This window comes from Aquarana catesbeiana, linkage group LG10 (assembly GCF_042186555.1).
Source record: "Aquarana catesbeiana isolate 2022-GZ linkage group LG10, ASM4218655v1, whole genome shotgun sequence".
Classification (NCBI taxonomy): Eukaryota; Metazoa; Chordata; class Amphibia; order Anura; family Ranidae; genus Aquarana; species Aquarana catesbeiana.
Window position 1 is genome coordinate 203,399,978 of NC_133333.1, and position 27,674 is coordinate 203,427,651.

The 27,674-nt window shown below is 46.5% G+C and overlaps 1 protein-coding gene across 6 annotated transcripts in view; it reads right to left on the reverse strand.

Moving 5' to 3' along the window:
- Window positions 1-27,674, reverse strand: part of TEX12 (testis expressed 12) — a 220,867-nt gene that overhangs the window by 57,465 nt on the left and 135,728 nt on the right. For 2 of the 6 annotated variants that reach the window (XM_073603152.1, XM_073603151.1), the window contains exon 1: window positions 14,388-14,534. The exons of 2 other annotated variants lie outside the window; for them this stretch is intronic. In XM_073603152.1, the coding sequence (XP_073459253.1) occupies window positions 14,388-14,487 (100 nt within the window). In that variant the 5' untranslated portion in view covers window positions 14,488-14,534. Of the gene's footprint in view, window positions 1-538; window positions 694-14,387; window positions 14,535-27,674 lie in introns of those variants that run through there. 2 more of the 6 variants (XM_073603153.1, XM_073603155.1) reach the window with 2 other exon arrangements.

Here is a 27,674-nt window from a genome sequence, read left to right on the forward strand (position 1 = left end):
AGTAGCTGCAATCACGTGCGGTATTGGTGCGTTATGCCGCTTTTAGATCTCTGCTGTCCAATGCCCTGTCGGTGGTTGCCACCTCATCCCTTTAATCCAGGACACATATGAATTACACAGTTTCTGAGGCTAAAATAATGCAGATAAGGCACCAAGTGAGTTTAATTACCACATTAATTAGCCACAGAACCTGTGTAATTAATGGCATCCTCATCTGCTGGTCCTACAATGTACGTGATGACGTCAGAGAGCTGTGATTGGCAGAGAGTCCTACAGCGTGGTAGCCAGTGATATCTTCTTATTTATCACCCCCCTGAATTAAACCACAACTATTAAACCCATTGTCATTTGAAGTTCTCAGTCCAGCCAGGGTTCAGGTATAGGTGGTAAACACGTCTATCTATAGATTCTGGGGATAAACAATGCTATGAGGAACACAACTGGTTCCCCTTACTGAGGTGCTCTCTCCCCCTCTATACCGTGTAGACACGACATACTGCTCCTCCCCTCCCCTTTGTACACCCCCTCTGAAATATACCGGGAGCACGTGACGTCACCAGAAGTACAATATGGCGGCCGGCCAGTCCTCGAAGGATCGCGCGTCACCACTGCGGAACTGCGCAGTAAAAGTTGATTGGCAGGGATGAGGGCGCCAATAGGAGAGCGCCGCCACACACACGTGACCAGCAGCGGGCGGGGCAGTGAGGGTGTTCATTTCTGGTCAGGTGATCAGTGCAGTGATAGTACAGCGAGGAGGAGTGACAGTGTAGGCGGGAAAGATGGGAGAAGCCTCCCTCAGTATATGTGTTCATTGGAACACTGCAAACCTCTAATAAAACAATTGAAAGAGTCATTTCTAATATTCTTGTTTACTTTGATGTGCTAGAAGTAATAGATGGAGGTTCTGCCATGAAGGGTTTTGTTCAAGGACTTCATGTTAGACTTCAGATAGACTTCAACATTGCTTGACAAAAGTTTCCCTGAAAAAAGAAGAAACTAAAAAGGAGCAAACATGCAGAGATTGGAATCTAACACATCCCCTCCCCATCATAGGGTTGTCACCTCATCCCTTTAAACCCGAACACATATGAAATTAAAGTGGAGGGCCACCCTGAAAAAAAAAAAAAAAATCACCAAAAATCCTTAAAAAAACATTTGAAAAAAAAAAAAAAGTTTTAAACATACCTAAACCTTTGTTGCTAGGCAGTCTTCCTAATCTGCCTCTTCCTCTTCCGCGGCGTGTTCTGCTCCTCGGTGAGCGGCCCCGTTGTCTTCTGAGAACTGTGTGTGTTCCCAGAACACCACGGAGCCATTCACAGAGCGCCGCGCAGTAGGAAACTGGCAGTGAAGCCGCAAGGCTCCACTGCGTGTTTCCCTTACCTCGGGCGGCCGACATCGCGGGCACCCAGAACAGGTAAGTACTTATTTAAAGTCAGCAGCTACAGTGTTTGTAGCTGCTGACTTTTAATTTTTTTTAAAGGCCGGAATCCCTCTTTAAGGCTTGTACACACTATAAAAAAATCGGGCCAACATTTTCGTCCAAAGAATTTTGGTTCATCTGTTCCGATTTGCTGTGAAACAACGAGAAAAATCGGACGATCATTTGCCCGATTTTCTTATAGCGTGTACCCCAATTACTAACTTAAAGGGGTTATAAACCCTCATGGTTTTTCACCTTAATGCATTCTCACACTTACCAACTGTCCCGGATTTCCTGGGACATTCCCGGGATTTGGACTCTTCCCGATTTTATTGTTTCCCGGGAAATGTCCAGAGAAATCCGATTTTTCACGATTTTTCCCTGCTGCCGCTAGAGGTCCGCGGCTGGCAGAGACATTTTCTCTGCCGGCCGCCATTTTTAAGAAGACCAGGAACGACTGGGTGGCTAGACGAGGCTCCTGCGTCGCCGCCCACCCTGTGCCCCGCTCTGCCTCGCCCCGCCTACCCCCCCGCCCCGCATGCCGGTCTACGGCGGGGGTTCTATTGTAACCACGCGGCTGGCGGAGGGAGACATTATTTTGTATACCCCCTCCTACTAGGACACCTGAGGTAAGGGGGGGCACCGCTGGGGACACCTGAAGTAAGGGGGGGCACCGCTGGGGACACCTGATGTAAGGGGGGCTCCGCTAGTGACACCTGATGTAAGGAGGGGCTCCACTGGGGACACCTGATGTAAGGGGGGGCTCTGCTGGGGACACCTGATGTAAGGGGGGGCTCCGCTGGTGACACCTGATGTAAGGGGGGGCTCCGCTGGTGACACCTGATGTAAGGGGGGCCCTGCTGGGAACATCTGATGTAAGGGGGGCTCCGCTGGTGACATCTGATGTAAAGGGGGCTCCGCTGGGGATATCTGATGTAAGGGGGGGCTCCGCTGGGGACATCTAATGTAAGGGGGGGCTCCGCTGGTGACACCTGAAGTAAGGGGGCTCCGCTGGTGACACCTGATGTAGGAGGGGCTCCGCTGGGGACACCTGATGTAAGGGGGGGGCTCCGCAGGTGACAACTGATGTAAGGGGGCTCCGCTGGGGACATCTGATGTAAGATGTAAGGGGGCTCTGCTGGTGACACCTGATGTAAGGGGGGGCTCCGCTGGCAACATCTGATGTAAGGGGGGCTCCGCTGGGGCCATCTGATGTAAGGGGGGGCTCCGCTGGTGACACCTGATGTAAGGGGGGGCTCCGCTGGGGACATCTGATGTAAGGGGGGCTCCGCTGGGGACATCTGATGTAAGGGATGGCTCCGCTGGGGACATCTGATGTAAGGGGGGCTCCGCTGGGGACATCTGATGTAAGGGAGAGCTCCATTGGGGACATCTGATGCAAGGACGGACTCTGCTGGGGGCACCTGATGCAAGGACGGACGGCTGGTGGCAGGCGACGTGGCAGGTGACACGCTCAGGGATCCCACTGATTCGGCATTATGGTGAGTTGAATGATTTCATTTTATATTACAATGTAATAATAGAAATAATGCACTTCAATCATCCTGACACCATAACAACCATGGTGCCGGGATGATTGAAATGCTAACACCAGGTGTTTGGAGTACCTTTATCTGCTGGTTATTAAACTTTCTAGAATACACATATTTCCATTGTTGTGTAGGATCTGGGCCTGCTGTGCCTCCACCCCTCTCCCCCCCTTTGCCTCTCCATCCCTCATTCATCTCACACTCTAACCACACCCCCTTTGAGCCACGCCCACTTAAGACACGCCCACTATTTTGTATAAACCACGCCACCACTCCGCCTACAGCCAAAAAAGTGTCCCTAAAAAATTTTTTTCAATGTTGGCAACTATGCATTCTATGCATTAAGGTGAAAAACCTGCTGTAGTGCTGCAGCCCCCGTTTTACTTACCTGAAAGCTGTCATCTTCCGTCCAGGAACAAGCACACCAGATCTAGCTGGTGTCTTGTGTCCTGATTGGATAGATTGAAAGCAGCGCAGCCATTGGCTCCCGCTGCTGTTAATCAAATCGTATGACGCGGCGCTAGGGGGTGGGGCCGATTCCTGCATTCTGTGTGAATGGAGACAGATGCAGGACTCGGGAGTGCGCCCGCACGGGTGTCCACCTTAGGAGAGCTTTCTCCAACATGGACACTCAATGCAGGGAGGAGCCACCAGCGCCGCTTAGGGACCCCAGAAGAGGAGGACCGGGGCCACAGTGGAGGTAAGTATGACATGTTTGTTATTTAAAAAAAAAAAAACGAGGGTTTACCCCTTTAATGCAGATAAGGCACCAAGTGAGTTTAATTACCACGTTAACCGCTTCCTACCAGCCCAACGTCATATGACGTCGTCGACGTTGAGTGGTGATTAAGGATGAGTTCAGGCGTGTTCGCGACTCCACGTGCCCGCGCTCACCAAGAAGCTGACACTCCGCAGTGCTAATCACAAGCAGTGAGACATTTCCTGGTCCGCGGCTGCACAGATCGGGAAATGTCTCACTGCCTGTGATTAGCGCTGCGGAGTGTCAGCTTCCTAGCGAGCGCGGGCACATGGACTTGTGAACATGCCTGAGCCCATTCTTGGCAGTGATATCTGAATGATGTCTGCAGTTACAGGCAGTGGCAGCTGGTGCTCAAAATTTTTTTTGGGGGGGCGCAAACAAACTGAAAAATTCTAAAAAAAAACCCCATCAATTGGAGCCTCACTGTACCCATCAAACGCAGCCACTGTGCCCATCAAACGCAGCCACTGTGCCCATCAATTGCAGCCACTGTGCCCATCAAATGCCGCCACTATGCCCATCAATCGCCGCCACTGTGCCCATCAAACGCTGCCACTGTGCCCATCAATTGCAGCCACTGTGCCCATCAAATGCCGCCACTATGCCCATCAATCGCCGCCACTGTGCCCATCAAACGCTGCCACTGTGCCATCAAATGCTTCCACTGTGCCCATCAAATGCTGCCACTGTGCCATCAAATGCTCCCACTGTGGCCATCGAATGCTGCCACTGTGCCCATTGAATGCAGCCACTGTGCCATCAAATTCTGCCAATGTGCCATTGAATGCCGCCACTGTGACCCCACCCCCCCGCCCGCTCACTTACCCTGTCTCGGTGGGACAGCGGGTGACGGCGGCGAGCGGTGTCCTCCATGCGTCTTCTCCCGTTCTCTCCTGTAGGCGATTGGACGCCTGATAGGCGTTCAATCACAGCACCTGACATTTCAGCCATTTAGGTGACGGGTAACAAACCCGAGCACCTGACTGGCGGAGAGGCGGTTCAGTGTTAGGAAAGCGAATATTCATTCGCTTGTTTAACACACCTGGGTGAACTGCGAGCGCCAAGGATGTTTACATTCCTTGTAATAGGAATAAAAATGATAAAAAAAAAAAATGTAAAAAGAAAGCATCAAACTAGAAAAATAAAATTAAAATAACAATAATGAAAAATCTGTTAGGCAATCAGCCACAGAACCTGTGTAATTAATATGTGTTTGGTTTTAAAGGGATGAGGTGGCAACCCTACCCCATCAAGGATAACCCCTGGCAGCTGCAGCTGTTAGGCCCCTTTTACACTGCTGTGACTTGAAAGTTGCGCGATTTTGTGGCCGCGATTTTGACACGATTTCAGGGAATGCCTGTGTAAACTTGAGGTCTATGGACCTCAACTCGCATCAAAGTCAGACCAGAGTAGTGCAGGGACTACTGTGAAGTAAGTGCGACTTGAAGTTGCACAGATAGGAATGGTTATCATTGGGAATCATAGGGTAACGACTTGTCATGTGACTTTGATGTCCAAAGTTGCAGGAAAAGTTGCATAAGTGTGAAAGGGGCCTTATAATACCAGAACATTACCTCCCTTTCCAGAGCGAACACACTGGCTGGAGACTGCACTGTCCACTGCTAACTCTTTCCTGGAAATTCAGGAAAGCAGTGCTGAGAGAGCAGAAGCGTGTGTACTGCAAGGGCTGGGATAAGAATTTTAACAGACAATTTACTTTGAAATGGTTATTTTATTGTGCTCAATGTGTCTAACTATAATATATACCCTCGCCGGCCACTTTATTAGGTACACCTGTTCAATTGCTTTGGTGACACAAATTGCTAATCAGCCAATCACATGGCAGCAACTCAATGCATTTAGGCATCCAGACTTGGGGAAGACGACTTGCAGAAGTTGAAACCGAGAATAGCGAAGAAAGGGAATTTAAAGTGTTACTAAACCCAGGAACCTGCATTATCTGGTCCCCCATGGTACACAGAGCATGGGAATGCAATTATTTTAGTAAATATGGATTTCTAAATACCCTTTTTCATCAACAGCAGTATATGGGAGCCTTGAGACTTCTATCAGTGTCTGCTTAAAGGAGAAGTCCAGGCAAAACCTAACTAACGCTAAACCTGCTCTGTGCCATATTCTAAGCCTAATCTATCTAACCCTGTAAAGCAAAAGTTGCTGTACTTACCTGTTCTGCACCAGATCCGGGCCAGTCTCCAGCAGCAGGTGATGTGTGCAGGAGAGGACCGACAACAGCTGTGAAATGAATAGGAAGTGATGTCACCCATAGACTTACTATGGGGCTTCCGTTGTCGGATGCCTCTCCTGCACATGCCTACACAGCGAATCAACGGCTGACAGCTGATGCTGGGACCGCAATCGGATTGGCTGCAGGATAGGTAAGTACAATGATTTTTGCTTTACAGGGTAAGATAGATTAGGTTTAGAATGTGGCACAGAGCAGGTTTAGCAGGAGTTTTCATTCTCCCCTGACCCTCTGTCTGGACAGTCCCGATTGGCCCTGTACTGATCAAATGCACTCTCCCAAGAAAAAAAAAAACAACTCTTTAGCAATACACACTAAACTGAGCATGTGCAGCCTGACTCCTAATGCTCTGTTCTATCCAGAAACGGGTTGGAGTCAGTGAAAGAAGGGGAGGAACAGAGAAGACAGGATCACACAGTCTTTATACACAATGCAGAGTATTAACCCCTTAGGTTCCACAGTGAGTATAACAAGCATGCTTTACTGCAATTACAGACTGATTTTACTGTTGTGAGTTTAGTAACACTTTAAGTATCTTTGAACGTGGCATGGTTGTTGGTATCAGACGGGCTGGTCTGACTATTTCAGAAACTGCTGATCTACTGGGATTATCACGCACAACCATCTCTAGGGTTTACAGAGAATGGTCAGAAAAAGAGAAAATATCCAGTGAGCGCCAGTTGTGTGGAGGAAAATGACTTGTTGGTGTCAGAGGTCAGAGGAGAATGGGCAGACTGGTTGGAGATGATAGAAAGGAAACAATAACTCAAATAACCACTCATTACAACCAAGGTATGCAGAATACCATCTCTGAATGCACAACAGATTGAACCTTGAAGCAGATGGGCTACAGCAGCAGCAGAAGACCACATTGGGTGCCACTCCTATCACCTAAGAACAAGAAACAGAGGCAACAGTTCGCACAGGCTCACCAAAATTGGACAATAGAAGATTGGAAAAACGTTGCCTGGTCTGATGAGTCTCAATATCAACTGCGACATTCAGATAGTAGAGTCAGAATTTGGTGTAAACGACATGAAAGCATTAATCCTTCCTGCCTTGTATCAATGGTTCAGGCTGGTGATGTAATGGTGTGGGGGATATTTTCTTGGCACACTTTGTGCCCCTTAGTACCAATTGAGCATTATTTAAACACCACGGCCTACCTGAGTATTGTTGCTGACCTTGTCCATCCCTTTATGACTACAGTGTCCCCATCTTCTGATAATGCACCATGTCACAAAGCTGAAATCATCTCACCACTGGTTTCTTGAACATGACAATGAGGTCCCTGTACTCCAATGGCCTCCACAGTCACCAGATCTCATCCAATAGAGCACCTTTGGGATGTGGTGGAATGGGAGATTCTCATCATGGATGTGCAACCGACAAATCTGCAGATTGAAGATTGATGTTGCACATGTAGCACTCTTCTAGTTAGGCTGCTAGAAAAAATGTAGTTATTGGCTGTTGCTGTAGCCAGAGGAGCAATGATTGTTTATTCGGGGCACTGGCTGGACATTGATTGCTTCCCCCTGCCTCTAGAAGAGGTTTCTAGATTTTAGTGAGGGAGAAATAAAATCACCAGCCTGAATATTGAGCAGGGTGCAGCCAATCCCTGGGGAGGTGTGCCCAGATGGTGGCTGGGAGAGTTGTTAACCACTTTCGCCCCCCTAATAGTACATTTACTGATAGCAGGCAGCACAGCCAGGCACAGCAATGTACAGGTCACAATCCACTCCCTAGTTTTCAGGCGAGCATACTCCCTGCTGATCTGTGCTGTGATTGGACACAGCATGAATTAGTCAGCAAGTCACAGACAATTATTTTGGCTGTATACCTGCTGATCTGGACTTTTTGGGATGAAGCATGCCCTCTTAAAGTATGTTTAAACTGCAGGTCAACTGCAGCCCATGTTTGTAAAGCGCTGCGTTTTCCTTTCAATTACAGCTGCATGTATTTGAATAGGAATTGCATCATTTCACTCACCCATCGTCATGAACTTTAAGGGACTGCCTCCACACCTTTGCTTTACCTTAATGCATGGGATTATGTACATTTTACTACAAAGCACAATAAGGCATGGCCAACGGTGAGTTGCAATGCTATTCATTTTTAATGGCACCCCAGCACACCTCAGTGTACATGTGTTTTAGCACACCACAACTCGTGGACGTGGATCACCTGTGCATTGTAGTGAAGTGCATAGAAAAAAGGTGCTATTTTTTAACACTGAGGGATTTTGCATAGCGGGTAGTAGGTAGCAAAAAAATGAGATTTCCATTAACGGTTGACTATAATCCTGTATTTGTTTTGTGTGAAAATCAATCTTAGTTGGGGAAGGTGGGTTGCTGTATAGGAGTTCCCTTTGGTCATCTACAAGGGCACCTACACATGTGTGTACCTGCCTCACAGTACTTGCGTGTGCACATACCTGGTGTCAACATTGATGATAAACAGGCCATTTAAGGCTCAGTGTTGACTTGTCTTTAGCTGTTTCCTTGCGGCCTGACTCATCATGGTACCTGGTTACCTGCCTGCTGACAACTCTGTCTTCCCCCGTGACCATGTTCCCGTCTTTGATACAGTATCTTGCCACCTAGCTGCTGAAGACCCTGGTCTGCTTTGTGACCTTGTCCTTGTTTCTGACCTGGTGCTTCACCTTGAACTCTGCCTCTGAACTTTACTCATTTACTACAATCGTGCCTGCTTGTAGGCAGGTACGGTCTACTTTCTCAACTGCAGTTGGCGCCGTTCCACAGTGGTATCACAGCTTGAGAGGAAGTCAAGGGGAACACAGTTCCTCTATAGTTTCCTGGGTCACTGGGGAAGCACCCGATTGGATGCTAACACCACATGTGAGCCATCTTGGGTCAGGCAGAATCCACTTAAAGGGGTTGTAAAAGCAGAATTTTTTTTTAATCTTAAAGGCTGAGCCCCCTAACACTTGTCTGAGCCCATCTCTGTCCAGTGATGTCCACGAGTCTCCTTCCTGATTGGCTGAGACACAGCAGTGGTACCACTGGCTCCCATTGCTTTCAATCAAAGTCAGCTAGCCAATCAGGGGAGAGAAGGGGTGGGGCGGGGTCAGGGCTCTGTGTCTGAATAGACACAAGGACCTGTGACTCAGCTTGGGTGCCCCCGTAGCAAGCTGCTTGCCGTGGGGGCACTGAACAAGAGGGAGGGGCCAGGATCACAGAAGAGGTGCCCGAGAAGAGGAGGATCAGGGCTGCTCTGTGCAAATCCAGTGCAACAGAGCAGGTAAGTATAACATGTTTTTGTTATTTATATAGGAAAAAAAATAGCCTTTACAATCACTTAAGGCCACAAGAGCTTTCCAGCCCTCTTTCCTGGATCCCCTCATCTACACAGCCAGCTTCCAGACCCAGCAGAGCGGCAACATCGGAAAGGAAAAGACTTAGCGGAGGACGATTTCTGCAGCATATTTGGCAAGTACAGAATCACAGTATATGTAAAATAATATGCACAGTGCTTGGAGGGAAGCTTCAGAATGGCAAATATGTTTTTATTACAAATTATGTGAGCAGACTGCAGTTCCTTTTTACCTACTTTAAGACCAGCTGGTTGGCTCTCCTGGGCGAATCGCCGTCATTGTACGTCGGCCACTTTAAGAGCGTCAGGATCGCGATGCCGGAACAGATGCGCGTGGCCACCCACCCGCGATTGCTCCTGAGAGAGACAGAACGGGGACCTGTCAATGTAAATAAACAGATTCCTGTTTGTCAGGGGAGGAAAGACAGATCTGCTGTTCCTTGTGATTAGGAACAGCGATCTGTCTCCTCCTCCAGTCACTACACTCCCCCCCACAGTCAGAAACACCTCCCTAGAGAACACTTAACCCCTTGATCGCCCTCTAGTGTTAACCCCTTCCCTGCCAGTGACATTTATACAGTAATCAGTGGGTATTTTTAGCACTGATCGCTGTATAAATGTCACTGGTCCCAAAAAAGTGTCAAACGTGTCCAATCTGTCCGCTGCAATGTCGCAGCCCCGCTAAAAATCGCTGATCAACTCCATTATTAGAAAAACATTTTTTTTAATAAAAATGGCATAAATCAATCCCCTATTTTGTAGACGCTATAACTTTTGTGCAAACCAATCAATATTCGCTTATTGCAATTTTACCCAAAATATGTAGACGAATACATATTGGCCTAAACTGAAGAAATTAGTTTTTTTACATTTTTTTTGGTTATTTATTATAGAAAAAAGTAAAAAAATATTGTTTTTTTTCAAAATTGTCAGTCTTTTTTTGTTTATAGCGCAAAAAACAAAACAAAAATAAAGGTGATCAAATACCACCAAAAGAAACTTCTATTTGTGGGAAAAAAATGACATAAATTTTATTTGGGTACAACATTGCACAACCGCGCGATTGTCAGTTAAATCGTCGCAGTGCCGTATCGCAAAAAATGGCCTGGTCATTAAGGGGGCAAATCCTTCCGGTCCTTAAAGCGGTAGTAAACCCTCAAAAAATCATTTAAATTTACAAATATTTCAAAAGACATCATCACTGATAAACGATTGATCACTCATTTGTTTTACAAAACGTTTCTTTTACTGTAAAAAATTGTTGTGCTATCGCCGTTTATTTTGTGTCTTCGCCAGCGCCATCTGTATTGTGGGTCTTCCGCGTCTGCTATGATAAACGCTTTCGCACACAGTACCTATTCATCTTGTTAATCCCGCACATGCGCAAGATCCTCTTGGGGACGAAAATGATCAGGAACCATCGCGGGAGGTTGGGGCTGACATCTACAACAGGAAATGACGCAGCCCCGACATACACAGGCATCTGTCCGGCCGGGTCTCGAGTTGCCGGATTTTAGCGATGTTACGGCGCATGCGCTTGTGACGTCATTCAACGAAAAAATTGCAATAACACAGGAAGGAAGCAGGTAGGCAAAAAATAGATAATTGCAATAGCTTGGGGATGTTGGGAGCCATGATAGGATTTAAAGTATGAAATTTGAGTATACAGGGTGAACTTAACAACTATTGCGCCCGTCTCTATAGTTTGTTGTTTACCGGATGTTTATTGCCTTCTGGTGATGAGAAGTGTCATTGCCTGCTAAGACCCGGGTAGTTCATTGCCTCCTAGGTAGTGAGAGATGTCACTGCTTGTTAACAATAAAGAAGTGGTGAAGCTGGAGTGACCATCATACATGACCTGCTTGCTGCTTTTCTCAGACATCTCAAGTCTCCCGTGACTCGCGTAATCAAGGTACTGGCGAGGCTGCAGATGGGCACTGATGAGGATACAGATGGGCACAGTGAGGCAGCATTATTGGCACAGTGAGGCTGCAGATGGGCACAGTGAGGCTGAAGATGGACACAGTGAGGCTGCAGATGGGCACTGATGAGGATACAGATGGGCACAATGAGGCTGCATTGTTGGCACAGCGAGGCTGCAGATGGCCACAGTGAGGCTGCAGATGGGCACTGATGAGGATACAGATGGGCACAGTGAGGCTGCAGATGGGCACTGATGAGGATATAGATGGGCACAATGAGGCTGCATTGTTGGCACAGCGAGGCTGCAGATGGGCACAGTGAGGCTGCAGATGGGCACTGATGAGGATACAGATGGGCACAGTGAGGCTGCAGATGGGTACTGATGAGGATACAGATGGGCACAGTGAGGCTGCATTGTTGGTACAGTGAGGCTGCATTGTTGACACTAATGAGGCTGCAGATGGGCACAGTGAGGGTGCAGATTGAGGCTGCAGATTGGCACAGTGAGGCTGCATTGTTGACATTAATGAGGCTGCAGATGGGCACAGTGAGGGTGCAGATTGAAGCTGCAGATTGGCACAGTGAGGCTGCATTGTTGGCACTGATGAGGCTGCAAATGGGCACAGTGAGGGTGCATTGTTGGTGAGTGTGACACAACATTATCTTTTAGAGTATTATTTTATTATGGCATTATATTGTTAATTATCTTTAAAGTACTATTTTATTATGTCATATTATTAATTATCTTTAAAGTATTATTTTATTATAGTATTTTATTATGAATGGGGGGAGGGTTGTCGGCACGGAGCGTGACCTCCCTGAAATGAGCTTGCCACCTCCCTGAAATGAGTTTTTGCAGGTTGGGATGTCTGTTTTCTTGCAGCTTAGAAGTCAGTGAGGTTGTAGAGCTGGAGGCGAGGTGTGAACAATGTGGTGTAATAATTTTCAGATTGGTGGAAAATACACACGGGCATGGTTGTTTAGGCTATAAAGTGGACTTTATTTTGTTTGGTTCAAGTTACAATACGTGTTATGATAAAATTGTTATTATTGCACTGTCATACAAATGTTTATATATATTAAGAGCACAAATACTGTAAATATTTTACATGGTGGCACTGGTATTGTAAGGGGGATATGCGGTATATACTAAGCATTATGGCTAGCTATCACACCCTCTTCCCTCGCTGACTCATTAGCTGTTTCTATATTAGCATTTAGCTAGTAACTGAATCTGATTCATCTGCTTCTTCCTCTTCTGTTATAAAACATACAGGGAGCCAGGCACGTAATGTTGGTGATGGACACACAAACAATTATGGACGTAGTAATCATGGTGGTGGGTATTCTGCTCAAGGTGATCATGCTAGGAAACAGCCATAGCCTCAGAAATGTGCACAGAATATGAATGATGACAACAAAAAACCCCACAATACACACAAAGGTGCCTTTTTGAGGGGTAATTTATATTCTACACACATATTATGATGTAAATGTTATGCATTTTATGGCATTATAAAGAATTAGGGAAGATCCCCAAGGAAGGGATTTTGATAAAAAAAAAATCTCACAAAAAGAGACGCTGGATTTGAATGCTCATAGCGCATAGCCTTGCTTCTCTATTGTTTTTTCCCCACTTGTCTGTGATCTCTGACCTCCGATCGTTCCGGTGATGTCACATTCGCTGTGCGTTCCAAGCTGGTTTAGCACAGCTTTCTGGATTTCTTGAGGCTCCAGGAGCTCTTTCCATCTCTGCCCACCAGCTGGAACCAAACAACACACAATCCCACAGGACGTGGCCCAACCAGTCACTAGCTGTAACTCAGTGTAGGGTGGTAAGAAACATAAGACTGTTTATTGAAACACAGGTACAAGGAGATATACACTCATAGAAATACCCCTTCTTTGCATAATGTCACAGGGCGGGGTAAACTACAATCAGTAACAAGAGACATAGGTATGTTCAAATTTTTCATCGGTAGATAGTCTTATCAGCAGGCAGGGCTGTTGGAGAAATCCCCCTCCCCCCTCTAGCAACTATTGATTTATGTGATTTAATTAACCCTTAAAATAGAAGTATGGGTTTGGGGGTTATTGCAGATTTATACTTACCTCAGTGGATCTAGCATTGTGCCGATGCTGCATCTGTCCCCTGGCGTCTCTGCACTGAGAACCGAGCCATCGAACACGGCCGATGGCTTAGTTCTCTCGGCTCCCCGAGAGGGGAGAGCTGCTGACTGCCAATCAGCAGCTCTCCTGCACTGCTCCTCCATGCTCACTGGAGCGCAGAGCTGTGGAGGGGCGGGGAGCGGCCATCTCAGCCTCTCAGCAGCTCACTGAGCGGCTGAGACGGCTATAAGTCCAGGCACCTGGTGCATCCAGACTCCCAGAGTCAGAATGATGCAGTGCCGGGACTGATATTGGTGATGTCAGCAGAGAGAGGAGTTCAGACTGCTCTCTGCTGAAAGCGGGTCACAGGAGTGCAAAACGAATGGCACTCCTAGGACCCATAGGAGCAGCCCAGCCAAACTTGCTCAGGCTGGACTTCTTCTTTAAGTTAATCCACATAAGCATATACATCCCATAATATTTTTATGACAGACAGAAACAATAGAACAATGGGATACAGCCACTTAACAATAAACACATAACAACCTCCACCCCACCTCAAACTGTCTAGCAATGTTCTATAAGACACTCCTACAATATTCTAGCAGTCTGAAAGGTGGAATTATTTATCTTCCATATGTTTCTTGAGGGAGATTGTTCATAAATATTACTGTCCCAAGTAAAAGAGCCCCTTCAACTTTCAACACAAACCACACATATAGAACCCAGGATAACAGGGGTAAAATGAAATAGTCTAATAGACACAGGGGGACTTACACATAAGAGGACCCGGGGGAGCTGGAAAATGGGTTTTCAGAGCTCTCTAAGGTAAGCTGGATTCCATGAGCCCCCCACCCAAAGTGACTCCCATCACAGGGGTGCTCTGTAATAATGTTAGGAATAAACTGCCCAACCTGTTCTCTTCTCTCTCCACAAACACTAAAAGGAAGTGATGTCACAGGATGTGGTGGGAATCTGTGCTTAAAAAAAATACATACGAAAAAAACATATGACAACAAGCATAAATACCTGTGTCTCTGGTTGGCAGTTGGACATTTTGGCTGAAACACCGATACATCCTAGCTTTATTGTTGCTGTGAAGCAATTCATCTACTGTCAGGTTTGGCATGTTTTACATTTATGACACTCCAAAAACACAACTTCCAAATGTAAATGTCCTCAATATAAATAAAAAAGGAAATAAATATGAGTGAAATATAAAGTCAGGAAATGGACGTCATTAGAAGTGCACTGATTCTACTAATAATGGAATATTTGAAATCATGCGAATCATGATATATTGCACAATTGGTTCTGTCTTTGCAGGAAACTATAGTTTGCTGCATGTGCAAGATAACCATTATATTATAAGTACTAATGCTACTGTATATGACGCAAGAAAATAATTGTACAACGCATTGTGTAATTCTTAATATTACTTACAGTATGTCAGTAAACAATATGATTCAAGTGTGGTCTGATAGCTGCACTCATGACTCAACCACTCAAGACAATGTCTTTGCATTGAAGAAATGGTTCTCCAAGATCTATTACTTGAGGACCCCTTTAAACCAAGCCACAGATGTAGAGGACTTTGCCCGTCCACATTTTAGATTGTAAAAATTGTCATCTATTTGTGTACTACTAAATATGACTGTTATTGAATATTTTTAAGAAACTTAAAACTTTCAGATCTCATAGGTGCGCGCAGCATATTGCATTAGGGCAGTGGTTCTCAACTCCTGTCCTTAGGACCCACTAACAGGCCAGATTTTATGTATTACCTTGGGGAGATGCAGACTAGAATACTGCAAGCACTGAGCAGCAAATGAGATCACCTGTGATGTATTTCCGTTATCTTGCAAACCTGGCCTGTTAGTGGGTCCTGAGGACAGGGGTTAAGAACCACTGCATTAGGTTTTGCACCCCAAAGCTCAAACACACTTGCTTTTCCCTGCAGCCTCAGCTGCACTAGACAGTAAATGAATTGGAAGTGATCTGTGCTGAGCAGCTTCCTGTTCATTCACAAACTGAAGCATAGTAAACACTGTTTACTATATTTCAGTTATGAATGAACACAGTGAGTGTGTTCATTTAGAAAAAGAAGGGGCAAGTAAATAACATATTGACTAGCCCTTTTCTCCGCTCTCCATTCTGAAGCATTCCCCGCAGCAGCCTAGGGGAGAGGAAAGAAGAGGACGGAAGGGAGGGGGGCAACATGGGGGGAAGCCTGGACAGTAGGGGCAGTTGGCACTGCACAGAGTGATTAGGGTGTTCCCAGGCACACCTGGCAACCCCCCTGCGCATGCCTGTAGCAGATCTCTGTAGGCAAGCAAAGGTATTGTTGAAATTGTGAGTTGCTTTAGGTGTAGCAATCCAAGAAGTAATACCTGGATCCAAGCTGGACATTCCTGGCTCCACATTTTAGGCAATTACTTATGAAGCAACACATCATCAACTGTTAAAAAAGGAACCCTGCGGTGGATTTTTATTACCTGGTGAAAAAAAATCCAATGTTCATATAGTCTCTGCTTTTTTATTGGTTTATTCTTGCAGATTTCAAAATAACAATTTTAGCTAGTAGCTAGTTTCTTCCACAGTTTCACTATAGCATTCTTCATTGTCTTTATTACAGTCAGGTCCATAAATATTGGGACATCGACACAATTCTAATCTTTTTGGCTCTATACACCACCACAATGGATTTGAAATGAAATGAACAAGATGTGCTTTAACTGTAGACTTTCAGCTTTAATTTGAGGGTATTTACATCCAAATCAGTTGAACGGTGTAGGAATTACAACAGTTTGTATATGTGCCTCCCACTTTTTAAGGGACCAAAAGTAATGGGACAGATTAACAATCATTCATCAAACTTTCACTTTTTAATACTTGGTTGCAAATCCTTTGCAGTCAATTACAGCCTGAAGTCTGGAACGCATAGACATCACCAGATGCTGGGTTTCATCTCTGGTGATGCTCTGCCAGGCCTCTACTGCAACTGTCTTCAGTTCCTGCTTGTTCTTGGGGCATTTTCCCTTCAGTTTTGTCTTCAGCAAGTGAAATGCATGCTCAATCGGATTCAGGTCAGGTGATTGACTTGGCCATTTCATAACATTCCACTTCTTTCCCTTAAAAAACTCTTTGGTTGCTTTCGCAGTATGCTTCGGGTCATTGTCCATCTGCACTGTGAAGCACCGTGCAATGAGTTCTGAAGCATTTTGCTGAATATGAGCAGATAATATTGCCCGAAACACTTCAGAATTCATCCTTCTGCTTTTGTCACATCATCAATAAATACAAGAGAACCAGTTCCATTGGCAGTCATACATGCCCACGCCATGACACTACCACCACCATGTTTCACTGATGAGGTGGTATGCTTTGAATCATGAGCAGTTCCTTTCCTTCTCCATACTCTTCTCTTCCCATCACTCTGGTACAAGTTGATCTTGGTCTCATCTGTCCATAGGATGTTGTTCCAGAACTGTGAAGGCTTTTTAAGATGTTGTTTGGCAAACTCTAATCTGGCCTTCCTGTTTTTGTGGCTCACCAATGGTTTACATCTTGTGGTGAACCCTCTGTATTCACTCTGGTGAAGTCTTCTCTTGATTGTTGACTTTGACACACATACACCTACCTCCTGGAGAGTGTTCTTGATCTGGCCAACTGTTGTGAAGAGTGTTTTCTTCACCAGGGAAATAATTGTTCGGTCATCCACCACAGTTGTTTTCTGCGGTCTTCCGGGTCTTTTGGTGTTACTGAGCTCACCGGTGCGTTCTTTCTTTTTAAGGATGTTCCAAACAGTTGATTTGGCCACACCTAATGTTTTTGCTATCTCTCTGATGGGTTTGTTTAGTTTTTACAGCCTAATGATGGCTTGCTTCACTGATGGTGACAGCTCTTTGGATCTCATATTGAGAGTTGACAGCAACAGATTCCAAATGCAAATAGCACACTTGAAATGAACTCTGGACCTTTTATCTGCTCCTTGTAAATGGGATAATGAGAGAATAACACACACCATGGCCATGGAACAGCTGAGCAGCCAATTGTCCCATTACTTTTGGTCCCTTAAAAAGTGGGAGGCACATATACAAACTGTTGTAATTCCTACACCGTTCACCTGATTTAGATGTAAATACCCTCAAATTAAAGATGAAAGTCTGCAGTTAAAGCAGTTAAAGCACATCTTGTTCGTTTTATTTCAAATCCATTGTGGTGGTGTATCGAGCCAAAAAGATTAGAATTGTGTCGATGTCCCAATATTTATGGACCTGACTGTATGACAAGCATCAAGCATGCTTTCAGCTTTGCAGTCACATTTATCATGCTGTTGGGATTTAAATGACAGCATCATTTTCATGGCTGACAAATCACTTCACTTTACTTTTATTCTGCCTGTTACTCACATTTTTGTTATCCCACAAATTTTGACATACAGACAAGAGCGGGTACACAGATCCAAACACAGACATCCTTATGACATAGATGCTTGACCAACAGTGGCACTGTAAAATATCCAGTCACAGAAAGATCCAGCACACTATGTGCAAATATAGTTTTTTTTTTACAGTAGACCCATATAAAACCTAACCAACATTTCTGAGACAATTGGTTCCACTTTATCAAGGTGATGATACAAAGCAGTGGCATGCATGTGATGTGTATGACACACATACATTTTATTACCAAAAGTATTGGGACACCTGCCTTTACACACGCATGAACTTTCATGGCATCTCAATCTTAGTCCGTAGGGTTCAATATTGAGTTGGCCCCACCCTTTGCAGCTATAACAACTTCAATCCTTCTGCGAAGAAAAGAACGGCTGCACACCACAGGAACGTTCCAATGATTTTATTCCAAAAATAGCAAATAACAACCAACAAAGACAGGATTCGGACACTCTGTCTTTGTTGGCTGTCATTTGCTATTCTTTGAATAAAATTGTTGGAACGTTCCTGTGGTGTGCAGCCGCTCTTTTCTTCCTATTGATCATCGGTGGTGAGCCGTGGCTTGCACCCAGCGCATCCGGACTGTAGTGATTGCTCGCCAGGAGCGGCGTCTTCCTCGTTTGACTCTTTTAGGAATGTTATTGGACTGTTTCCAGAAACAGATGAATGTTTCCAAATCCCTGGTAATGATTAAAATGAGAATAGGAGGGAGACAATGCTTCCTCTAAGAGAATGGGATCTTTATTGGAGACATCAGTGTCTGTTACCAAGGTAAACACACAGATAGTAAGGTTTAGTTTAAGAAAGTATTACATTTATTATCGCATAATTGCATAAAAAAAAATCATCTTCACCCCCCCCCCCCCTCCTTATCCACACACGCTTTACATTAATATATAGATTTACCAGGTTCCCCCTCCCCCTTTTTTATCTAGTGTGGCTCATTAGGGCTATGTATACAATTCTTCCCAAAGATTGATGAATATGCTCCACCTCATAAGTATCTGAGCTTGAAGCACAGATCTTATATGTTGTTTCTCTTTTTGTTTACGTTAGCTACTCACTAATTAATTTGAATTGCCTAACGGCATTATTCTACAAAATTTAAATCCTTAGATCAGGGGTCTTCAAACTGCGGCCCTCCGGGTGTTCAGGAACTACAATTCCCATCATGCCTAGTCATGTCTGTGAATGTCAGAGTTTTACCATGCCTCTTGGGATGTGTAGTTCTGCAACAGCTGGAGGGCCATAGTTTGAGGATCCCTGCCTTAGATTATTGGTATTATTATCCGATTCCCTGGTAATTACGCGATCCGATACCTCCACTATCCAACCCTGGTGGATCTGACTTCCACTGGGTAGTTGCTGTAGTTGGCTGGCCTTCACAGCTGGATCCTGTGCATGGAACCACGCCACGATTGTCCAGGGAGGCATCTTAAGCCTCAAATTGGGTAAGCACCCACATTTAAGTAACCAAAACCAAGTGATTATTATCTATGATTCTTAGACTGCGTTATTAATGATATGTTTTATGTAACCTAGATGAAACTATAGATGCATGCGGTACCTTTGAAGAAGCATGTCGGCCCTTCTGCATATCCAAGCATTTGTTGTTATTTCTTATATCAAGTATCACTTATTATCTATATACAATGATGACTATGTGCTTTTTCATGCTATTATGCGATAATAAATGTAATACTTTCTTAAACTAAACCTTACTATCTGTGTGTTTACCTTGGTAACAGACGTTGATGTCTCCATTAAAGATCCCATTCTCTTAAAGGAAGCATTGTCTCATTCCTATTCTCGTTTTCTTATGGAAAAGCTGTCCACAAGGTTTAGGAGTGTGTCTATGGAAATTTTTCAGAAGAGCATTTGTGAGGTCAGGCACTGATGTTGGACGAGAAGGCCTGGCTCGCAGTCTCTGCTCGAATTCATTCCAAAGGGGTTCTATTGGGTTGAGTTCAGGACTCTGTGCAGGCCAGTCAAGTTCCTCCACCCTAAACTCGCTCATCCACGTCTTTATGGACCTTGCTTTGTGCACATATTCATCAATACTACATAAAAATGATTATCTATATGGATACCTGTATAACTTCTGGTATCTCCACTGAATATTTGTTTATCCAAGCATAGGCTACAGTTTTATATAGTTATAATCATACTTATATGTTTTTCCTAATACTAATTAGTTTCTTAAAACACTTCTACTTATAAAATCACAATATATATTTTCTTCATACCAAAGTTGTTGGGTCCGCAGATGCCAAAATTATAATATGTCTCTGTGACCTACAATATCATAGATAGTTTGAAATGACTTATAATAACCTTATAGATACTTTAAAATATTTTTGACTTGCACCAACTTCAAATCTTTCCCACTGGATGTTTAAAGATGACTTGTTTGTCTAAACAGTTCCTAAAATTCACACAATGGGTTTTGTTAGCCAAGGTGTTAGCTATTTAAACAGTCCCTCACTTGAACACAATGGGTTTAGGCCAGGTGAGGTATTTTTTATGTGAGAATAGTCTGTATAACCTTGTATCCTATGGCTATAAGGATAGTTTTCGTTTATTCACTAATACCATGCAAATATCTCCTTGTTTTGTGACGAGAGCAGCCATTGTTCCATGAGTTTTCCTCACAATACATGCTTGTAAAAGTCTTCAATATTTGAAGTAGTAGAAAAACTTGGTAAAACACGAGAACGTCAATTTTGTCCTAAAGGTCTCCAAAAGGGCAACAGTTCAATTATTGCAACAACACAGTTCATTTACTTTTTGAGGCCTAAGCATCTCTCATGTTTCTGCCAGTAAATATAAAATATATTTCTTCATGAATTCACAACAGGGGGAACGCTGATGTAAGTGATTCCCACTTACCTCAGGGTCCACAGAGTTCCTCCTTGCACTGTAAGGGGGAATCCTGCAGACTGATGTAAAGGGGAATGCTGGGAACTCTGATAAAAGGTGGTCTCTGGTCATGATGTGGGGGAGACTCTGGTGACCAGAGACCACCTTCCACTGAGTGAATACACTAAGGTAAGAGGAGAACATTTAGATCAGTGTCCCCTTACATCCCTCAGAATGGCCTGGCAGCACTGTCATTGACCTCCTCTCAGGTGCACCATGCAGGGCTCAGTCAGACGGCTTTAGCTTGGAAACTCTGGTTTTATCCTAAAGTCTCCTCTCCAGTGTCCACACATGTCTGACCCCTCCCGTGACCCCCATTCTGGCGGCGCTCCCACTCTTGACTCCTCTACAAACTCTCCTTCAGTGACTACAGACATGATAAAAAGACAAGAGATGGTTAGAGGCTGCAGACATTGTACAGGAGATGGTCAGAGGCTGCGGACATTGTACAGGAGGTGGTCAGGGGCTGCGGACATTGTACAGGAGGTGGTCAGGGGCTGTGGACATTGTACAGGAGGTGGTCAGGGGCTGTGGACATTGTACAGGAGGTGGTCAGATGTTAATCTGTGGACAGCCTGTAAAAAATATGGCTGTCCGCAGCCTCTGACCACCTCCCGTACAATGTCCGCAGCCCCTGACCACCTCCCGTACAATGTCCGCAGCCCCTGACCACCTCCCGTACAATGTCCGCAGCCCCTGGCCACCTCCTGTACAATGTCTGCAGCCTCTGACCGCCTCCTGTACAAAATAGAACGTATTAACTCAAAAAGATAGACTCAAAACACATGTGAGACACCTGGTGGTTGAAGGTGGTATTATTTGAACTCACTAAATTTCCAGAGAAGGTTAATAATTAAGTCTCTTAAACCAATGGAAAGTGAACCAAACCTTCTGGGCAGAGCCATTATATTTTTTATGGTCTTATTATCTGAAATGGTATTTAGAGGCAAGGAAGAGGCCAAGAGGGGAAGGAAAAAAGAGGAAGAAAGGAGGAAAAGGAAGGGAGCTCAGGGATCCACCCTGAGGGGGGACACTGGGAGATACACACACTCCCAGGCTGACACTCATGCACCATGCATGAATACATATCTTTACATTCATGAAGATTCCTCGACACCTGACACTTAGAACTCGGAGGTCACAAGAAGTAAATCCTCTTTAAGAGTATCCATTTTGAAACTACGGCAGCCATCTTAACTCTGGTAACCAGCCAATAGGAACAGTAGCCATCCTGGAATGGGTAATTATGTTATGTGATTTTATCTTGTATGTTCTCTCAAATATTGATATTGTCAGAGAGGATCTCGGTTCAGGACACTTGCTGGGCACTCTGGAGTGCGCCCCGTCGCGCTGGCTCGCGCTGGCGCCGGTTGCCCTATTTAGGTTGCTGGGATGCTGTGCTCGATGCTGTCCGATCATCAGCTTCCTGTTCCCGTGCTTCCTGTTTCCTGTGTACTGTTTGATCTCTCTGTGACCCGGCTTGTTTATTGGACTCTGCTCTGCTATCCGCCTGCATCTGAACCCTGGCCTGCCTCCGACTTTGAACCTGCCTGACCCCTCTGTACCGTGCTGACCCCCTGCTGCCAAACCTGCTTGTGACCTGGACTTTGTATCTTCCTGCTCCTTTTGTACCGTGCTGACTGCCTGTTGCCAACCTTGCTTGTGTTCGGATCTGCCTGCTCCTGCTCTGCACCTGTAGCTGACCTACAGCCTACCTATCATCTCCTGCCAGCTTGCATCAGGACTTTGGGCCTCATCCCTGCTAACCACCCGCCAGGCTCTCATACCATTCTGTGCTCCAGTGCCTTCTGTGTGCTCTATCAGGGGCCGGGAACCAGATACGTACGGGAGGCCATCCTCTGCTATATCGGGTTCGAGAGTCTGATACGGGTAAGTCTGACAGTATCGAGCAGCCATGTCCGAGCCCGAGCAGGGGACCTCTCCCATGGAGGAGCTATGCAGACACCTGGCGGGTCTCACGCAGGCTGTGAAGAGCCTTCAAGAAGGTTATACCAGACTGGAGGAACGAATTCAGGTGCTATCCTCACCTGCTAACCCGCAAGGTGCTTCTGCTACAGGGCTCCCACCTGCACCCTCAGTGGTTATGCTACCTCCCGAACCCAGGGTCCCTACACCCGAAAGGTTTACCAGAGAGCGCAACAAGTATCGAGTATTTTGTAACGCTTGCGAACTGTACTTCGCCTTGCAACCACGCACCTTCTCCTTGCAAGCAACCAGGGTGGGTTTTGTCATCTCTCTTCTATCTGGAGAACCACAGGCGTGGGCCCACCGTCTCCTGGAGCAAAAGTCAGTCTGCTTGGATAGTCTGGATACCTTCTTTACTGCCATGTCTCAATTGTATGAGGACCCTCAGTTAAAAGCCACAGCCAAATCCGCCTTACACGCCCTACAACAGGGGCGCAGGCCTGCAGAAGACTATGTTCTGGAATTTAGGCATTGGAGTTCAGACACTGAATGGAATGATGCGGCCCTGCGATACCAATTCCGCTTAGGATTATCCGATTCGCTCAAAGACGAGCTGGCACGGGTAGGCGTACCCCAAACTCTTGAAGACCTTATTAACCTGTCGGTGCAGATTGATTGGCGCTTGAGAGAGCGTCGTTCTGAGAGGTCGGTCAACCAGTTCCGCCCCACTTGGGTCCTCCCCAAGGTCCCTAGTGCTACCAGCTCCGTAGGCCAAAGCCTTCAGGTACTGGCTGCCTCAGCCCTTGACACTTCTGAACCGATGCAACTGGGGCTTCTCCACCCATCCCTCACTCCCGAAGAACGACAACGTTGACGGGTCAACAACTTATGCATGTACTGCGGGGAATCAGGTTACTATGTGAGATCCTGCCCAAATAAGACACGTAAGTCTGTTTCAGCTACTTCTAAAATCGCACCTGCCTTGCCTAACCTTGCTAACCATCTGGCTCTCTCCATTACCCTCCAGATTCCAGGACAGGATCTGCTTACCCCAGTCATCATTGACTCAGGAGCGTGCAGTTGCTTCATTGATCCCACCTTTGCGACTCAACACCGTATCCCTCTCCGGACAAAATCGCAGGGACTTGCTGTCTATCTCGCGGATGGTTCCACCCTCAGCTCTGGTCCAGTCACCTTGGAAACCATCCCACTGCTAGCCACCATGAACACCTGTCATCAGGAAACTCTCCGGCTGGACGCCATTTCTTCACCACTCTTCCCTATTATTCTAGGAATGCCTTGGTTGCAGGCGCATAACTCCAGTATCGATTGGGTTTCTGGGGAAGTCAAGTTCTCTTCCAGTTACTGCCAACAGCACTGTTTGCACGGAACTCCTGCAAAACCCAGTCAACTCTTGTGTCTGAACACCGACACGGAATCACAGCAGGCGATTCCCATCCCTTACCAGGACTTCTCCGATGTCTTTAGCAAAAAAGGGGCTGAGACCCTTCCGCCTCATAAACCCTACGACTGTCCTATTGAGTTGTTGCCCAGATCTGAAGTTCCTTTTGGGAGAATATTTCCTTTAACAGAGCAGGAGCTGGGTACTCTCAAGGTGTATATCGATGAAAATCTTAAGAGAGGCTTTATCCGTCCTTCAACATCACCAGCCGGGGCAGGCATCTTTTTTGTTTGAGAAAAAGGACCACTCGCTACGTCCCTGCATCGATTATAGAGAACTCAACAAGGTGACCATCAAAAATCGCTATCCCTTACCTCTTGTGCCAGAGCTGTTCCAAAGATTGGGTTCAGCAAATATATTTACCAAACTCGACCTCCGTGGGGCCTATAACTTGATTCGCATCAGAGAGGGGGATGAGTGGAAAACAGCCTTCCGTACCAGGTTCGGACATTTTGAATACCTCGTCATGCCCTTCGGCCTGTACAACGCACCGGCAACTTTTCAACATTTCGTAAATGACATTTTTTGTGACCTCCTGGATTTATATGTTATCGTATACCTGGACGACATTCTGATCTTCTCCTCTTCTGTTACCGAACATCGCAGGCATGTCAGGAATGTGTTAACCCGGCTCAGGCAGCATGGACTCTATGCTAAATTGGACAAATGCGATTTTGAGCTCCAGTGCATTCAGTTCCTTGGCCTAATCATCTCTACCGATGGTGTTAAAATGGACCCGCAAAAGGTTGCAGCTATTCTGGACTGGCCCGCTCCCTCCGATAAAAAAGGGGTCCAACGCTTTGTCGGTTTCGCCAATTTTTATCGGAAATTTATAAGGAGTTTTTCTACTATAATTGCCCCCATCACAGAACTGACTAAACAGGAAAATCGATTCTGTTGGTCTCCTCAGGCGCAAGCAGCCTTTGATAAACTCAAGGAACTTTTTACTTCCGCTTCTGACCTGAAGCACCCAGACCCTGCCTTGCCGTTTGTCCTTGAGGTGGACGCATTGGAGGTCGCGGTAGGGGCAATACTGTCTCAGCGGCAAGGTGCCAAGGCTCTCCTTCATCCCGTAGCCTTCTTCTCACGAAAACTTTCTGATGCAGAAAAAAATTACGATGTAGGAGATCGTGAGTTGCTGGCCATTAAAGCAGCACTTGAAGAGTGGCGCTACCTATTGGAGGGGGCCGCTCACCCCATTCTGATTTACACGGACCATAAAAATCTTGAGTATTTGAGAACGGCCAAGAGATTGAGACCACGACAGGCAAGATGGGCTCTGTTCTTCTCGAGATTTCAATTCCACATTACGTATAGGCCAGGTACCAAGAACACCAAACCAGATGCATTATCCCGTATGTTTCATGACTCCAGGGAATCTCTGCCTCCAGACACCATTCTCCCTGCTGGAAGTTTTCTGCTTTTTCAGGGAGATCTTATATCCTGGATCAAACAGGCCTCAAGAAATTGGTCCCCTTCTGTGGAAGGCGAGGTAAGCTTGCAAGACGGCTTATTCCGATACAAGGATAAAATCTTGGTCCCAGAGGATCTGAGGATTGCTGTACTGGAACTCTGCCACAACCACAAATTGGCTGGGCATTTTGGTGTGTTGAAAACAACAGAACTTGTACAGCGTACTTTTTGGTGGCCCCAGCTGGTAAGCGACTGCAAGAGCTTTGTGGAGTCCTGTATTACCTGCGCTCGGAGCAAGAGCAGCCGAACGAAGGCCTGGGGGCTATTAAGGCCCTTACCCATGCCAGAAAGGCCATGGAAAATGATTGCGATGGACTTCATCGTTGAGCTCCCGTTGGCAGAAGGCTACTCCACCATCTTCGTCATTGTAGACAGACTGTCCAAGATGGCCCATCAGCTTTGGAAACTGCAAAAATATTCATTAACCGCTAGCCTACCGCCCACCGTCATATGACGGCCGGACGGTAAGCCTATTGTTCTGAGTGGACGTCATATGACGTCCACCGTTTAAACAGGGCATGCGCGCGATCGTGAGCGTGCAGCCCTGTACTGTCGGTGGCGGCGTGTCACCGAGACACCGCTCGTCACCGACAGGGGTGAACAGCCACTGCGCATGGTTGTTTACCACGTGATTGGCCGTGATGAAGTCACGGCCGATCACTAATGGTACATCCCGCATTGCACGGCGCATGCGCGCGATCGTGAGCGCGCTGCGCGTGCACGTCGGTGGCGGCGTGTTCCCCGGGAACACTGCTCGTCACCGACGATAGTTTACATCCATTGGCCAGTACTGTGTACCATGTGATCGGCTGTGATCCATTCACAGCCGATCACTAAGTGTAAACAAAGACCTGTCACTAGCTGTTACTAGCCCTTCTCTCCTCACACACCGTTTCCAGTGTGAGGAGAGAAGAGCCAGGAGCAGTGAGTTACAGATCTTTGTATTTGTAGTGTCTGCACCAACACCACTTCTGTCCCATCGCCCCCCCCAATTGTCATCTGTCACCCAACAGTCACCCCATAAAAAGTGCACCTGTCACATAGAGACTGCCATTAGTGACCATCAGCGGTGCCCTGTCACCCACCAGTGACCGTGCCCTGTCACCCGTCACCCATCAGTGACCTGCCCTGTCACCCGTCACCCATCAGTGACCTGCCCTGTCATCCGTCACCCATCAGTGACCTGCCCTGTCACCCGTCACCCATCAGTGACCTGCCCTGTCATCCGTCACCCATCAGTGACCTGCCCTGTCACCCGTCACCCACCAGTGACCGTGCCCTGTCACCCGTCACCCACCAGTGACCATCAGCGGTGCACCCGTCACCCATCAGTGACGTCGCCTGTCAACAATCTGTGACTGTCACTGTCCGTGGCCTGTCACCCATCAGTGACCGTGCCCTCTCACCCGTCACCCATCAGTGACTGTACCCTGTCACCCATCAGTGACCATCAGCGGTGCACCTGTCACCCATCAGTGACCGTCGCCTGTCAACTATCTGTGACCATCGCCCATCACACCATCACCTCTCAGTGAACGTCACCTGCCACCCATCGCACAGCCCATCAGTGACCGTCACCTGCCACCCATCTGTCACCTGTCGCACAGCTACCCGCCACACAGCCATGTCCAAAAGAGGATATACAAGTGAGGAGGCGTTCCAGATCCTCTCTATGACTGATGAGAGCACCGGGGAGCTCTCATCAGAGTCCCATTCTGATTCCGAATCAAGTTCGGCATTTGAGCCGATCGAGAGTAGCAATGGTTCGGATGAAGAATGGGTCCCTGCTAAAAGGGCACGACACTCTGGAACCCAGGAAGTCGCCAGCAACCGGGATTATATTCCCAGTACCAGCTCTGCCACCAGAAATAGGCCCCAGGAAGAAAGGCCCAGTACCAGTGCTGCCGCCAGCAATAGGCCCCAGGAACAAAGGCCCAGTACCAGTGCTGCCACCAGAGATGGGCCCCGCGCACAAATGCCCAGTACCAGTGCTGCCACCAGAGATAGGCCCCTCGCACAAATGCCCAGTACCAGTGCTGCCACATCACACCTGAGTTCCAGCACAGGAAATTCAACTCC